The sequence below is a fragment of the Seriola aureovittata genome, chromosome 17 (genome assembly GCF_021018895.1).
Source record: "Seriola aureovittata isolate HTS-2021-v1 ecotype China chromosome 17, ASM2101889v1, whole genome shotgun sequence".
Lineage (NCBI taxonomy): Eukaryota > Metazoa > Chordata > Actinopteri > Carangiformes > Carangidae > Seriola > Seriola aureovittata.
In genome coordinates this window covers 4,322,626-4,338,112 of record NC_079380.1, presented here as the reverse complement: position 1 = coordinate 4,338,112, position 15,487 = coordinate 4,322,626, and the positions used below count along the sequence as shown (strand labels likewise).

General features: G+C 44.5%; 1 protein-coding gene across 2 annotated transcripts in view; it reads left to right on the top strand.

The window, feature by feature from the left end:
* The window catches only part of LOC130185495 (RNA binding protein fox-1 homolog 3-like), a 365,601-nt gene that overhangs the window by 268,293 nt on the left and 81,821 nt on the right, over positions 1-15,487 (top strand). Inside the window, exon 1 of one of the 2 annotated variants that reach the window (XM_056401985.1) lies at positions 14,478-15,013. The exons of the other annotated variant lie outside the window; for it this stretch is intronic. Coding sequence (XP_056257960.1) covers positions 14,888-15,013 — 126 coding nt within the window. The 5' untranslated portion in view covers positions 14,478-14,887. Of the gene's footprint in view, positions 1-14,477; positions 15,014-15,487 lie in introns of those variants that run through there. 2 annotated transcript variants of the gene reach the window in all.

Here is a 15,487-nt window from a genome sequence, read left to right as displayed (position 1 = left end):
CTTTTTCTTGCTTGACTCTAAAAATCTACTCATCTGTTTCTCTCCTAAAAGCCCAACCGCCATCTCTCACTCCACCAAACTGAAATAAAGACCTTAGACGGCGAATGTTTGTTGCACACTGAATTCTCTCGGCCACTCTGCCTGGCGGTTGCCGGGCGGGGTGGCTTCATGCTCTGCACGCTAGCCACACATTCTAAATAATTCACACTCTACTTGAGAATTCTCCAACGGACTCACTGCCGCCATTAGACACTCTCTGGCTGCCAGTTTTTCTTTTTCCTTTCTTTTTTGGGAGGCTTGTTTTTCACATTCTGACTTCAACATTACAACCTCAACCACCCAAAAATATAAAAAAATAAAAAAATAAAAAATGGAGGCGGAGAAGAAGACGACGGTGTGGTGGGGGGCAAGGGGGAGAAGAAATGAAAAACGAGTAATATCTCGGGTCGATGAGAGTTCATGGACAATCCAATATATAAAGGCGAGTTTACATGCATAACACTTCAACATTAAGATTTTTCACAGAGTTCAGCATTTTTTCTAGAACTCTCCCTCTGCTATTTTTTTTTTTTTTTAATCTGAGACGCCTCTTTGACAATGTCTCCCTCATGCAAAATGCATGAGCTCTTGTGGATCGATACGGGCCCTTTAATCTCTCTACATAGACAGCTCCCGCGTTCAGGTGTTGAACCCACGGCTGCCACCGCTGCAGCCCAGATCAGAGGCCAGAGAGAGAGAGAGAGAGGAGAGAGAGAGAGATCAGCCCGAACCACGAGGGTCGCCAACACCGAGGCCGTGGGCCGAGCCCCCCCACCCCGAAGCTGGGCCCGTTAACTGTGGAAGACGGACGCTCTCCAATATCCTCTAAACAACACTTTTATGCCTCGTGTCTGTACTTTATGCTTCTCCCGAACATGACAGTCTGCTTGCAAAACAGGTGCTCGCTGGAGTCCAGGCTTGAAGAGGAGGAAGTTATCTCCAGTGCACAAAAAGTCTTTTTTGTTTCTGTCTCTTTAGCCACAGAGGCCGTTATTAAGCATTCTGCTACCTAGCTTTTTTTTTGTCTGTTGTTTTGTTTTGTTTGTTTTTTTTTTGTTTTTCCCCCCACATAAAAATTCCAAACACGCCACTGCTGCTGCTACTAGACACATAAAACACTCTGGTGGAAGACATATTCACCTCTTTTACTTAAGAGAAAGTAGGAGTACCACATTGTAGAAGTACTCCATTAAAAGTAAAAGTTCCCCCATTCAAAATTCGTCTTGCATTCTGTGTTTTTTTTTTTTTCTTATTGTCAACAAATCTCATGAACATAACAGAACCAACACTAAACGTATCCTACCAACAAATATTGTGTGTATCCTCACAAGCCTGAAATGAATCTTATTCCTCTGAGCCATAGAGCTGCATTGTTGTCCAAAAACCATTAAAGACCCCACTCCAGTGAAAATCAAGCTTTTAACCTTGTTAACATGTCCATATGGTGTTTTTTTTATATGCAAGATATACAATCAACAAGCCATGTGTGATGTCACTCATTTAGCATTATCTGTGTTTTGCGAGCTAAGTTGGCTAAGGTGGCTAAGTCAGAGATGGCACTCTGGACTAAGGTTGATCTAACATTAGCAACACATTATTAGCTGTTTGATGACATATTCAAGCTCACGGTTCAGGCTCATGTTAACTACTGCCGTCACATTTCAACGTTGCCGAGGACGATACGTAACATACATCAGCACTGGACTTGTAGGCGACCCCGCGCAATTTGCTTTTGGACTTCGGAGTCAGTTTCCTGTTCAGACTGATGAGACTTGTTATTGTGTAGCGTACAGTAGCTAGCAAATAAGAAAACAAGCAGAGGTTTGTGTGTGTGGGTGTGATGGGCAGAGTGATGGACAGAGCTGCAGGCGAGCAGCTGATGGGTGGGTTGGGATAGAGGCGGGGCTTATTTGCATATTCATAGATCCACAAATACTAAATAAGGTAAAGGTGATTTTAAAGATCTAGGTCTTCAGTAGGAACCAGTGGGCTTGTAGAAGAGAACCACAGACAGAGGAGGGCTGTCAGGACGTGCTGAGAGACGGATTGACCCAGCACTGGTTTTGGTATTTTCCTGGGATTTGTGGACAGTAGGAAAATAAAGAACAGTGCCAGCCTCATCCTCTAAGCTTTGAATGTAAAACTATTCATTGAACAGAATTACATCATGATATTTGGATTATTGGATTAGTATTTCTGATGCATTAAAATCTCAACAGCATTTTTATAATGTAGCAGGTCCGGGGGGGGGGGGTGTAATTTTATCTACTTTATATGCTGCCGGGTAGATTAATCAATAAAAATGCATCCTCTTTTGTAAGCCGATCATATGTTTTATGTATAAAATCTTAATTTGGTAGGTTTATCCATATTTGTCTTTAATATTTTATAACAGACTGACTGCACTGATTTAAGATAAGGAGATGTCATTTATCATCATCATTCCTCTTGTTACTTTACTGTGTATTGTTTTTAGTTCCCTCAGCACATTTACATTTCTCTTCTTAAAATGTCAGCGGTGACTAATATGTGCTCCCCCCTTTAAATAAATAAATGAAACAGAGGAGCGGAGAGATTTAACAGTTGGACTTAGTTACTGGAATCGCATCATCTCAAAACACCCACCGCTGTTCAGAATAGTGAACATACTGTTTAAGAATAGTTCTTTCAGGAGCTGTATGTAGATTCATTCAGTCTTTTGTTAGATCAGTTTTATGATACAGATTATTACGACACACATTAGTTTGAACTACATTCCAGCTCCTTAGTTGAAACCAGTTTGTGTGTGTGATCATAGAGAAAGAGCTGTGTGTGTCTTTGAGTTGAGACTCTCATAGTGAGGTGCCTGAGTTGAAACGTTGGGTTGGCACAGAAGAAGAAAGAAAGGAAGACCCTTTTTTTTTTTTTTTTTTTTCCTTTTTTGCAAATTTTGCGCACAAAAGAACATTGCTTTGGCTTCCTTTTATCAACACTTTTGTTTACTTAGGATGTGCCAAAAGCAGGATTTAGTGTCACATTTGTCTGAGTGTCTGGCACTTCCACTGAGCTCGTACTTCAGCGGCTCTTATTATTATCAGCCATTTTGAAGCTGTTACTCATTTTGCCAGTCATTTAGTTATTTCTGAGGTGTTGCCATTTTCATGTTGAGGTACACTCGGTCTGCGCGCAGCTTTGATCATATTTTGTACAAACAGATTTAGGAAACAAAGAGGAAGCGCTGAAGGCTTCTTTAGAACCTTGGTGTTTGTAAATATTAAATGAGGGAAGAAACATTATTACATTTAACAAAAGTCGACGTTGTTGAAGGGGAAACAAGGCCAAACGGAATAAAACATTATCACCGTTTCTGAGTTTTTTTTTTAAAACTGCGCTCATGTAAACTGTTGACAAATTCTTTTGATTAACTGGAAGTTGATCAGCGCGGCTGCGTCTTTAAGCTTCCACGCCTCAGATGTGCAGAAAGTTAAACAGTGAACAACAAGATTTTATTTATTTATTTATTTATTTATTTAAAAAGGAGCCCGTTGCGTGGCGACATAGAGCCATCAGTTAAGTGGAGTATGTCGGGGCCCACCTCCGGATAATGTGTGGCGTTTTAGAAATGATCCAATATGGCTGATGCATCAGCTCTGCCTCCCCATTGTCTTCAACCCTCAACAACTCCCTCCCTCCCTCCCTTCCGCCAGCACCCCCATAATGCAATGCAGCTTTTGTTCACTCATTCTTTTAACCGTTTCTTTGGCTGCGAGTTGTCACGGCGGGACAAATTAAGGAAGCGGTAATAGGGTTATGTCAAGTAGACGGAGGTGCTGGCTCTGTGTGGATGCCTCCCTCCCTCTGTCTCCATGAAAGGTTACTGCGCTCGCCGGGTTTTGTCTCTCCCGCTGTAATGAGAAAGGCAACAGACGAGCCTCTATCAGTCCTGCAACACCTACTGACAGATAGCATTTAGAGACTGGAGAAAAAGAAGCATTAGGGAAAGAGCGAGTGAGCATCACAGGAAGTAATACAGCAACATGAGCATGACTGATCACAATGGACATGCATGACCAGGAAAAACAATCCCTCTCACCGAGGGTGCTGCGCTTGAGCATTTTCCTGTATGACACCTTCACGTGTATATATGTATGTTTGTAATTTTCTTCCGCGCAGATATGTGCCTGGCAGAGTTTGACACTTTAACATTATCCATTGGAACCACTGATATTATGCCCTCAAAAGGGCGGCATTAAAACCAGACATCTTTTAAAATATTGAGCAGGGATCACAGCATTTTGGTTCAGTTTATTACATTCATGACTCCCACTCAAGAGATATTACACTCACATTTCTTCCACCTCCTTTGGGCGGATTTTCTTAAACTCCTTCTCTTCGAGCCGCCATAGTTCCAGGGCAGATGTCCGTGGAAAATCTGTGTCAGTGCGAGAGTCCCCGAAGCTACGTTATGATGGCGGTGGAATGGAAAGAATGCAGGAGGTGGCAGGGTCATTGTTGTTTGCTGCCGATGATGTGGTCAGAGGGCAGGGTTGGATCTTAGGTAACAACAGCAGGCGCTCCGGGCACTTCATGCTACACGGGAGGGTTTTATAGGCTGGCAGGTGTCCACACACAAAACGCATTTACAGCCAGAGACACACACCAACGGAGATACGAACACACAAACACACTGAGGGAAACACACTGGGAGTGGGACAGAGGCACACACCCACACACACTTTATATTTAGAGCCTCTATTTAAGTAGCACTTCTCAAAACACAGGCTTTTACCAAACGGGCATCGTAACAAAAAAGACACTGATAGAAAAAAAAATATGCTACATAAAACATTCATCAGTAAGATTTATGAAAAGGCTTTTTGGAACAAATGGTATTTGAGAGGCGATTCCAAGGAAGCCATTGATTTAGCCGCTGCAACGTCCGCAGCCTCCAGGCTCGGATGGAAAAGCTCAGTCACCTTTAGTCTTTAGCCTGGACTTTGGCAACGCTGCTTGAAAAATGTCCTGAGGCTGACGGGAGGGTTCGGTCGTCATAGACGGAGTCGGGGGCAACACTTTGATGAACCCTTAAACTATCCATAAAATACTGAAATCACTTTTAACGCTGACATTCACCCACTGAACAGATGTTTGATTTCGTGATGGTTAAAAATGGCTTGTGCGGCATTTAACTTGAAATGAAATCGCTTACACTGATAGCCTTTGGTTCAGATATGATGAAACATTTTGTGAATTGATTAGATTCGATTGATCGATTGGTTGATTTATTGAATGATTGATTGATTGATGTAGAGCTACTTGTAGCAACAGGTGCCTGAAGGAGTGAAAGGCAAGGGCTGCAACTAACGATTGTTTTGTCAATTAATCCGTCGATTTCTTTTGTAAGCAATCAAAAAGTAATTTAGTTTTGTCCCGCATAAAATGTTAAATTCATGAAGCTGGAATCAAAGAATGTTGGGTGTTTTAATGTGATAATGAATCAGCAAGATGGCGGAAAGACACGTGGCATTATCCTCCTCGTGACCAAGTAGCAGTGTGGGTCATGGGAAATGCGGTTTTAAGGTGGAGATGAACAGACATCAGTAAACGCCATCGGTTGATTTCGAAATACACCGAGGTGTGACTGCAACGACACAGATAATGTTTTAAAATCCAGCGAAATACACCTTCAACATAAGTAGTTGTGCTGTTTTTGATGCTAATAGCTACACAGCCACAGTCACGCACACTCCCTCATTCCCTGACACCTGGTGGTTCCGCCTGTGGTTTCCTTCTGATATGATATGTGTGTGTTGGAGGCCGCTGTGGCCCCCGTGCGCCTGGCAGTATTGATGTACCATTTCTCACCTGCCGCTGCTAAATATGAGAGCACGGTAGCTGCAGCGTGAACCCCTGACCCCCTCTGGGAGACACACCGGCATTCACAGTTGTGGGAAATAGGTCTCTGGTTCCCCAACTGCCTGTTTAGAGTAATGGTCAAAGGTATGCCTGCTGGAAGGGAACATTACTGGGTGTGACCAATCTGCTCCCAAATGGAATACACTTTATGTCACCGCACCAATCTATGTAATTGACTTCGCTTTGGGCTGCAGCCATAATGGTCAGGGGTTGCTTCTTTGTACAGAACGTCAATGAAACCTGAAATGCACCAGGGTGGTAGATTCTGAGAATGATTGCGTCGGATAGATTTGAATTGTAGGACATTTTGGCTATAAAGAGCACCTGATATGTGTGATGTGTCCGTCAAGCAGCACGTCCTGCCATGTCCGCTATCTTCACTCTCAGTGCTGAGGTCTCTACAGCACCACTGGTTGTCACCGGCTGCCAGGTAGTATCCAGTCTGGTTGTTGAGTGAGGGACTGATTTCCGCCTGGGACAACAGGGGAATGCAATTAACTAGGTGGCAGAGGAGAGGAGCAGCGGTACTCTGGACCCTGAGGACTGGATCTGAGACCATTGGCCTGACTTATTGATTGGTACTAAACTCAGCCTAGATTACAATACTGCTTGGTTGTGCGCGCATGTGTGTGTGTGTGTGTGTGTGTATGTGTGTGTTCTTGCACTTGTGGGTTATAAAAATGGACAAAATGCTCCAGCGAAGTTGCCATATATGGCAGGAGTCGTTCCTACACTGAGATAGTTTACGGTCTGGGTGTAAGCGTAGAGTTATGGCTAGATTAGAGAAGCCCGTACAGACGTTACTGCAGCAACCCGGGATCAGCAAGACATGAAGACATACACACCTAGTGCTTAGGAATGGGTGATATCAATAACATTTTTCTATCATGCTTCATGAAATATCAATCCATGTATCACGGAGAAGTAAATTTTAGCGAAATTCAATTGAAAATCAGTTTCCAGCTGACATGACCAAATAAAAGTCCAAGTCTTTTTTTGTTTTCTTTTTTTTTTGGCTAATTCAGTAAATTATATACCTGACAAATCAAGCTATTTTGACACAGTGAAGAAGAAGTCCACTGTGGTAAAGCTTTGCAGCCTACCCACGTTGCGGTGTACAGTATGTCGGCGGTTTGGATGTGGTTTTCTTGCTGTCTTTGAGGGAGTGGGTCTTTTCAGGTGCTCATGTATTTTAACATTAAAACAGTTTATTTTCGCTTTGCAAAAACTTCCCAGTTGTCCCCAACGGTCTGGTACTGCATGGATACTACAGGGAGCGCTGCCTCTGTATCAGCTCAAGGTATAGACCTACTACATATTATATCAATGAACTGCCAAACTCTTCCTGATAGTAAGATCAACACAGGGACATGTCTATGAAAAAGTCATGAGAAAATGTAGCTAAACCTTCAAAGTCTTTAGCTGTTCACTAGTCATCCGTCTCCTCTTCCTATGGAAATATATCAAGAAACTACAGTGCAGGTGGTAGTTAATAACAATATAATACATTTTGATATCATATTTTGTGTACCTGTATTGGCGGACTGTGGGCTGAACACCTGTGCCAGGAATTCACGTGGATAATTTTGACATGTTCTTATCGTGTAGGTGGTGATTTGATTTTTCCTGCTGAGCGTTGAAGGACAGAGACTGAACGTTCGTTGTGCAGAGTTCGTCCAAGAGAGCAGCTTATTATTTGAAATACCAACAGAAGTATACATATATAAGCATAGCTCTACAAACATGCCCTTTTGTGTCTCTTGTATTTATTTCCGTCCTGCTATGAAGCTAATTTCTAACCGATCGTTCCACCCCTGGAAGACAAAATTGGCAAATGCATATTTGCTGGGTGACACATTAGCCCCTTCCGTATACATCGAGCAGCCACACGCTTACATGCACCATGTGACATCGTCCCCAAGAGCGACTCTTGCCGCCACTGAATTTTTCATCATTGATCTGATGTGATTTCCATGCTTGGCCGTCCCTCTGCGCTGTCAGCTCTCTCTCTCTATCTTAGCCTCTCTCGGCCTAGAGGGCTAACGGGGCATGAGCCGTCGCCCCCGTTTGTTGTCTCCCACCGTGCCTCGACAAAAAAAAAACCCTTCCCTGTCTTCCCCCCACCACCTAGGACTATCACACACCCCCCTGGCCGTAACCGCGAGCAAGCCAGACCTTTGGAAAAGAGGGTGGTAAAACGCTCGATGTATTGACGTCGACTGTCACCGCCATAAAGCTCCATCACCCCCCTCCTTTCCTTTCTTGTCAAAGCAGCAGGAGGAGCAGTAGCTCGGTGTGTGTGTGTGTGTGTGTGTGTGTGTGTTTTGGGTGTAGACGGTGTGGCATGGAGGGTTGATATATGACGGTGTGGGAGGCAGAGTCAGTGCCCCTCGGCTTCTGCTCTGCCTCCTCCGATGGAAGCTTTTGAAACATCCTAATATCTGGCCGGGGCTCAGTGAGCGATGGCCAGAGCCAACCTGCTGATCTTAGCACTGGGTGCATTAGTTTGCCATAAAGAAGCAGTGATTGTGAGACGCGGCAGGCGAAAACATATGAGGATGAATGACACCATATAAAAGCCAAGCTCTGTTTCAAAATCCATTAGAGAAGCAAGTGCCTGAGCTCCGAACGCAGCAAAATCCAGGACTCCACAGCCTATCCTCGCGTCCAATTGAGGCATGGATCGCAGATCACTCTTGCAGTTCCTCCCTTAACTGTCCATTTAATCAAAATTTTTAATCAATGTATTAGTACATGACAGCTTTGAGGGGAGAAAAAGCATGCTTCACTCGGTGCCAGATATTGGCATCCAAAGATAGGTGGGAGATGAATGCGGCTCATTTGGTGCTAAGATTGAACAAGTGCTTTTTTTTTTCTTTTTTTTCCCTGTGTGTGTGTGTGTGTCTTCAGGCGCACTTTCTTCTGGATTTTATGAGTGCAGACGTGTGTGATTGTGTGCGTGTTTTTTCCTGGTGTGTGTGTGTGTGTGTGTGTGTGTGTGTGTGTGTGTGTGTGTGTGTATGCGCTGGCATGAAATCTCCAGCCCCCCCTGTGGCACTGCCTCCTAATTACTCAGATCTGCGCTCAAAGTGAAGAAATAATGAACGAGAGCTTTAATTATGCCTCCAGACAAAGGATCCCTGATGCCTCCACAACACCGCTGGCACGCTGAGATGGGTGAGGGCAGGTTAAACAGGAACCCTTTCCTCTGGGTGCAGAAAGCTGGTCAGCCTTGGATGCAGACCGAGCCTGCCACCTGACATGATGCCGGAAAGCGCAGATATCAAAGAGGAGGAGGGGAAGTCTGTAAAATGGACTCCATGAGTTAAAAAAGAAAAAAAAGAAAAGATGAGCTACATAGGTTTGTTATCTCTAACAGATATGACACAACCTTTAATTAACGGGGATCCCTGAAGCTCTAGGCCCGAGATGTAATCAGCGGACCTTTAGTGAGAGCACCCCCCCCCCCCCCCCCCCTCTTTGACTGCCCCCAGGGCTGGCTGATCCAGGCGTCCTCGTGCCCCCTCTTCTACAGCGGGGTTGGCTGGCACTCTGGAGATGCCAGATAATGAGGAAGCCTGTCAGAGGGGCACTTCAAGGGTGCCCCTCCGAAGGCCTTGCTGCTTCTCGACAGAATCCACCAGCACCAAACACTGCCGCTTTGTTTTTCTTCTGAACGCATCTCCAGAGGTCTTGGCTGTGTGTCCAGTGGGGTGGGGTGGGGTTGGGGAGTGCGGAGTGGGGGCAGGGGGAGCCGAACTGCTCCCCCCTACAATCTCCTCTACAACTCTTCTACAACCACTGCTCACATCAGCGGCTCAGATGGGCTAATTATACTCCACAGTGCGACTAATGACGGAGTGCTAGTTCCATATTTACTTTCATACATATTTACAAAGTTTGGGTCTGTGCATGATATTGCATAATCCTCATTCTAGCCTGGTTGTGTTGTTCAAACTCTGGTGGTCCTGATGGGGGAGCTGTGTCCATAGTGAAGTGCATAGTGCAGAGGTGGCAAGTATCAGAGTACATTTACTCATCTACTGTAGCATCTTGAGGGACTTGTCAGTTGCTGGCACTTCCTACTTCTCCCGCAGTATATTTCAGAAGGAAACAAGTCCTTTTTTACTTTTACTTTTTTAACTACATGCTGAGGACACTAGTATAGCAACCTGAGGTAGTAAAACATGTTTCCAGATTACTTTATATAGACTTCAGTCATTTTAGACTCAGTATATTTAAATTTCACGATACTTTTAGGAAATAAGTAAACTTTTTAAAATGTGAAAGCTTCTGTATTTCCCCACCAGAGTTTTATTCCCGGCATGTGTGGAGAGAGACTTTAGAGAAGTAAAATCCACAGGAAATGATTCAACAGCTGAACCAAACACGACCAAATCCAAACAATAAAACCATTTAAGGGGCTTTTTTTTTGTTTGTCATGTGTATGTCTGTTGGGGTTTGGAGTGTTGCTGGAGAGAGAGCAGCCCTGACTGAGACCTTAATTTTTTCAAGGTTCAAGGTTCAGCCTCATTGTCAGTACAATACAACATAAGTTATATAAGTTATAATTTCCCAAGTAAAGGCAGTAAGGGGTGTCCACGTACTGAAATAAGTGTTACAAGTTGCAGATACATGATAAAACCTAACACTGCAGAAAAACCTGAGGAACTGTCAAAATATGACAAAAATATGATTTTAATATTCTGATAATGTTTCAGTGATTTACTGTAAAATTTCACACGCTACAAAATTATCTTTGGAAAATGAAAATGCAATTCTTTTTTAAAGATCAAACTATTGAACAGTATATATATGTACTTTATATTAGCTCCACGTCAACCGGCTACAACATGAAACACATGGAGACGTCAGTAATAATAATAGCGATGATGTTACATATAATGTTACATATATTGTAGTATAACACTAAATATAACACTCAGACGACTTAGGTGGCACGGACAGCTGGTACAAATCCAGGTGTGTGTGGATCCCCTTCAGGGATCTTACAACAAGCTAACTGGTACGGTGGCTAACGCAAGAAGCTAGCCACTGTGCCATAAAAAAGAAATGCAAATCTGAAAAAAAGGAATTTTGGTCTTTACTAAATAAAATGTTTTCTTTTTTTTCAGTGAAATGTTGATATAGTGAAGTTGATTTTATAAGTGACGCTGAGGTTTGGTAAAGGTTTATTTCACCCAATCGCTCTTATATGTTTTGATCTCCCGCTTGCCTCTCGACGACAGCAGAGGAGGAGCTTACCTGCCCAGCCTCCTCTGGTGTGTTCTCATAAGAACATCTCTGTGTAGAGGACTTTAGCTTAAATGGATTATTGTACACTGTTATTGCTACTCTTACTTAAGTAAAGGATCTGAATACTTCTTCCTCCACTGTCAGAGTGATGGGAGTTAAGGGAAATAAACAGTCATCTCTTATGATGATTAGTGCGAGTGCGCTATATTGATCAGCGGTCATACGATAAACAGTGGAGAACAGGAATGCACCGCCGATCGTTTGGGCCCCATTAGTCGCTGCTTGTATTGCCTTTGATTTTTGCTGACTGAGCTCCCAGTGCATGTGATGGCTTTTTACTGCTAGAACTGCTGCTTTCAACCTTTTTTCTTTTCCTTTTTTTTTTTCCTTTCACATTAAAATAACACTGGCTCAAAAGACAAACCACTCCACATCTTCTGTCACGCTGGAGCTGCGTCTCATACACAAAGACGGATGTGTTAGCGGATGTTTTCCGAGAGGAGATTAAAACCGGATTTAAAAAAGCTCGTAATGCCTCAAATCAGCTGAATCTCAGAGAGGGGACTCGACTCAAACGTGCACACACCTGCACAAAATCCACACACACACACACACACACACACACACACACAGACTCAGTGACAATCGAACACACTGAAGTCCTGCCTCGGAGGGTAAATCCTGTGCTAGAGCAGGCCAGGGGAAACGGGCTCAGAAGACAGACGTGACAGAGTCGACAGTGACAGTGATGATGATGGTGATTGTGGTAATAATGATTATGCTGATTATTACCGAGCCGCCACAGCGATGTGGTGATTGCGCCGCAAGGAAGAAACAGAGGAAGACAAAGGGCGACACTGACAAAACTGATGATGAGGATGATGATGTTTAGGATCACTTTTTTTTTTTTTTTTTTTTTCTTTTGGTGATCAACTGTGAGTCTTTTTTGCAGCAGCAGCAGCAGCAACAGCAGCAGTTGTTGATCTTTCTTTAATTGGCAGAAAAGCAGTGTGGGGAGGTAACTGAGGATATCTCTACTGCGTTTGAGGGCTTTGATTTCACATGACAAAAAGAAAAAGCCACTGTTGAGAACATTCCAGCAACTCCCTTTGAAGGGAGTGATCTGGCAGTGCTCATTTGAATTATTAACAGAGCGAAAAAGCAGAGCAAAAGAGCGAGAGACAGAAAAACACACAGAGGGGAAGACAGGAAGACGGATTCCCATCTTTAGCAGGCAACGCCAAACCTGCTCAGCCTAAACCACGTCACACGTCGGCGATGGCTGGTCTTCGCATCAAACAGTCAGACCGATTTGTCCGGGAACGAGAGAGCGTACGCTGGCGATAAAGATGGCTGCCGGTGGAGCTGAGCATTCATTTGAATTACTGATGTTTTATTAGTCGGGGTTCTTTCTGTGGAGTTGAAGAAATACAAAGTATGAATGTGTAATTACGGGTCAGCCGTCCCCCTGATGCTTGCTCGGAATTATTTAATCTGCAGAGGGAGTGTCCCAGAGCAAGTTAATTCTCTCTGTGGTCGTGCTGTGTCTCCCACAGCAGGGCCCCATCATTATTGTCATTGTGGCCGAAGCTCCAAACTTAGAAGGTGAGACTTCTAAGTTGCACTTGCAGAAGGACAGGGAAACAAAATGTCTCAGTAACTCAAGCAAGCACATGACAAAATTCTGCTTTCACTCCATTAGCAACTGCTGTTTTTTTTTTTCCCTTTACCAATCAAATAGCATCTGACGTATGTAGTAGCACCTGTTTTTATTTGTTTTTCACACATGGAAGAAATAAGCTGATTTAAGAATAGTTACTCTAAGTTTGGAGTTGAAGATCTGCGCATATAAGGGTGTTTGGTGGGGTGCAGCAATTAAGCAAGCTGATTGGTTAACCCATCCCCCAGGAGGGAGGTATGAAAATAAAGGACACATAAGCACCACACAAACGTTTCGTTAGCCTACATGCAGCCCACAGAGGCACGTTTGAGCCTTGAGCTGACTTAAACACCCTGTACAGCTGCTTCAGGCTCATTTTGTCGCCATTTTTTTTTTTTTTGTGGCAATTTTTCTGTTGCCATTATTCTGGTTCTGGCACAGAAAGATAACATCCTTGTTCTTAATCCTGCCCACAGAGCTCTGATTGTCTTGGTTGTTTTTTTTATAACCAGAGAAAAAGCCATCAATGAGCCAGATTTATTTGAATCACTGAAGACAATTTGAGATGTGGACAGCAATTCAAAATCTGGAAATACAACCCAAAAGATAACAATCATCTTCTAAGGACCGAGTCTGAACTTGTGACTGGCTCACTCGTCCGTCCCTTTTATTCCTCTTTGGTGGCAGGTGAAAGCATCATGCTCAAGGATCTAAAGATACAGGACATCGTAAAAAACTGTAAGGCACTAAGATGCCAAATTTGTGATTTTGGGCTTCACAATTAAAATCTCCACTTGATTGAATTTATTACAAAGAGTTACAAAATCCAGAGAACAAGAGAAACCCCGCCTCATCACCACGCCACGCTTCCACCAATCTCTGCTGAGACATCTGTGGAAGATTCAAGATCAATTTCTGGCGTTTTTCCTGCTATTTGAAGGTAATGGGAGTTTCCATAACCAACTGGCGCCCATGATGTAACAAATACATCATGTGCATTCTCTCTCCGCCTGCATCTTTTAAAGCAGAATCAAACAGAATCAATCAAGGAGATACATTAAAAGGAAGTTGCGAGTTGTTTTTCTTGTACAGTTTAGCGTGCTCTGCGGCACATGCTTGGATGGATGCATATTTACAGCTCAGTAGATGCAAGAGCAGATGAAGAAGGATGTCACGACCACGGCCTAATAACAGCCTGCTTTTTTTTTTTTTTTTAAAATGCATTTTCCCCTGGCTTCATAGATATATCTGCTATACATGCTGTACAGTATGTGTCCTTGAGCACACACACACACACACACACACACACACACACACAGAGTCGGAGGAGAGTGAGGTGGTGCTGGCCACCGAGGGTGTGTGTGTGTTCACGTATGTGTTTGCAGGGTGGGGGGGCCGCAATTAAAAGGCAGCATGCAGTGTCCCAGGAGGTGCTAATGCCCAGGATCAGCTGTTCTAATGTCATTCGCATCCCCTCTGTTATTCAGCCGGCCCCGTTTGATGTATGAATCCACCGGGGAATTTAGTAACTCCCCCCCCCCCCAAATGCTACCACCATCACCACCTCCTTTATACCCCCACCCTAACCTCCCCAACCCCGGCTCTAGAACCCCTCCTCCTCCTCCACCTCCTCCTCCTCGGCTTGCACAGAACCTCCCCTTCTGTGTCTGAATGCTTATGTTGGCTTTTATCGCGCTCAAAGTAAACAGAGTCGCGCCAGGGATAGTGAGAGAGAGAGAGAGACAGCGAGAGAGAGAGAGAGACCTCAAAAGAGAGACAGAGGAGAGAGAGAGAGAGAGAGAGGGAGGGAGAGAGTGCACTAGTGATAAAGGTGGAACATGCACATTGTCTGCGCGCAGCTCGCCTTCCTGCTACATCTTCAATAGAGACACAAAATCCAGCGAAAGGGAAATTTAAAAGGCAAGAGGAGGAAGAAGAAAGGAGGGGATCCAAAGAGAGAGAGAGAGTGAGTGGGAGCGAGCGAGCGAGCGAGCGAGAGAGAGAAAGAGAGAGAGAGCGAAAGGATCTCCCTGCTAAATGCGCAAAGCGTCCCGTCACCCCACGCTGAGCTCCATGGCCAACTCCGGCTGCCTGCTGCTCTCCGGCTCCGGGATGCTACCTCACTCGCTCCAGTGTCCCCCTGCCTTCCTCTACCTGCCCGAGGTAAGACTGGAACGAAAGCTCGCTTTCGTCGCCCCCGCTCGCTCTCTCTCTCTCTTTCTCCCTCTCTCTCTCTCTCTATCTCGCTCCTCTCCTCTTCTCACTCGCTCTCCACCCATGCCTTTCATTCCTCCGTGCGCTCCTCGACGGCACGTGAGAGCATCGCGCTCGCTTTTGTGCCGTTGTTTCCCCGAGTACTTTCACCCACCTCCCCCTAACCCTTGACCCTCACCCTGTCTTTGTGTGCGTGTGTGTGTTTGTTTGTATGGGAGAAAGGGGGACATTAGGTGAAGGGGGGGGGGGGGGGGTTACCTCTCTAATTTCTCCTCTCAACTATCCTCTGCTTCATTTCTTCACGTCCTCATCTATTCACGTCCCTGCCCCCCACCCTTCTCTTTTTGAATGAAATTAAAGCAGCGAATATGCGACTACTGTGACGATGGGACCACGCAGTGTTTGTGTACATCAGCTGCCTCA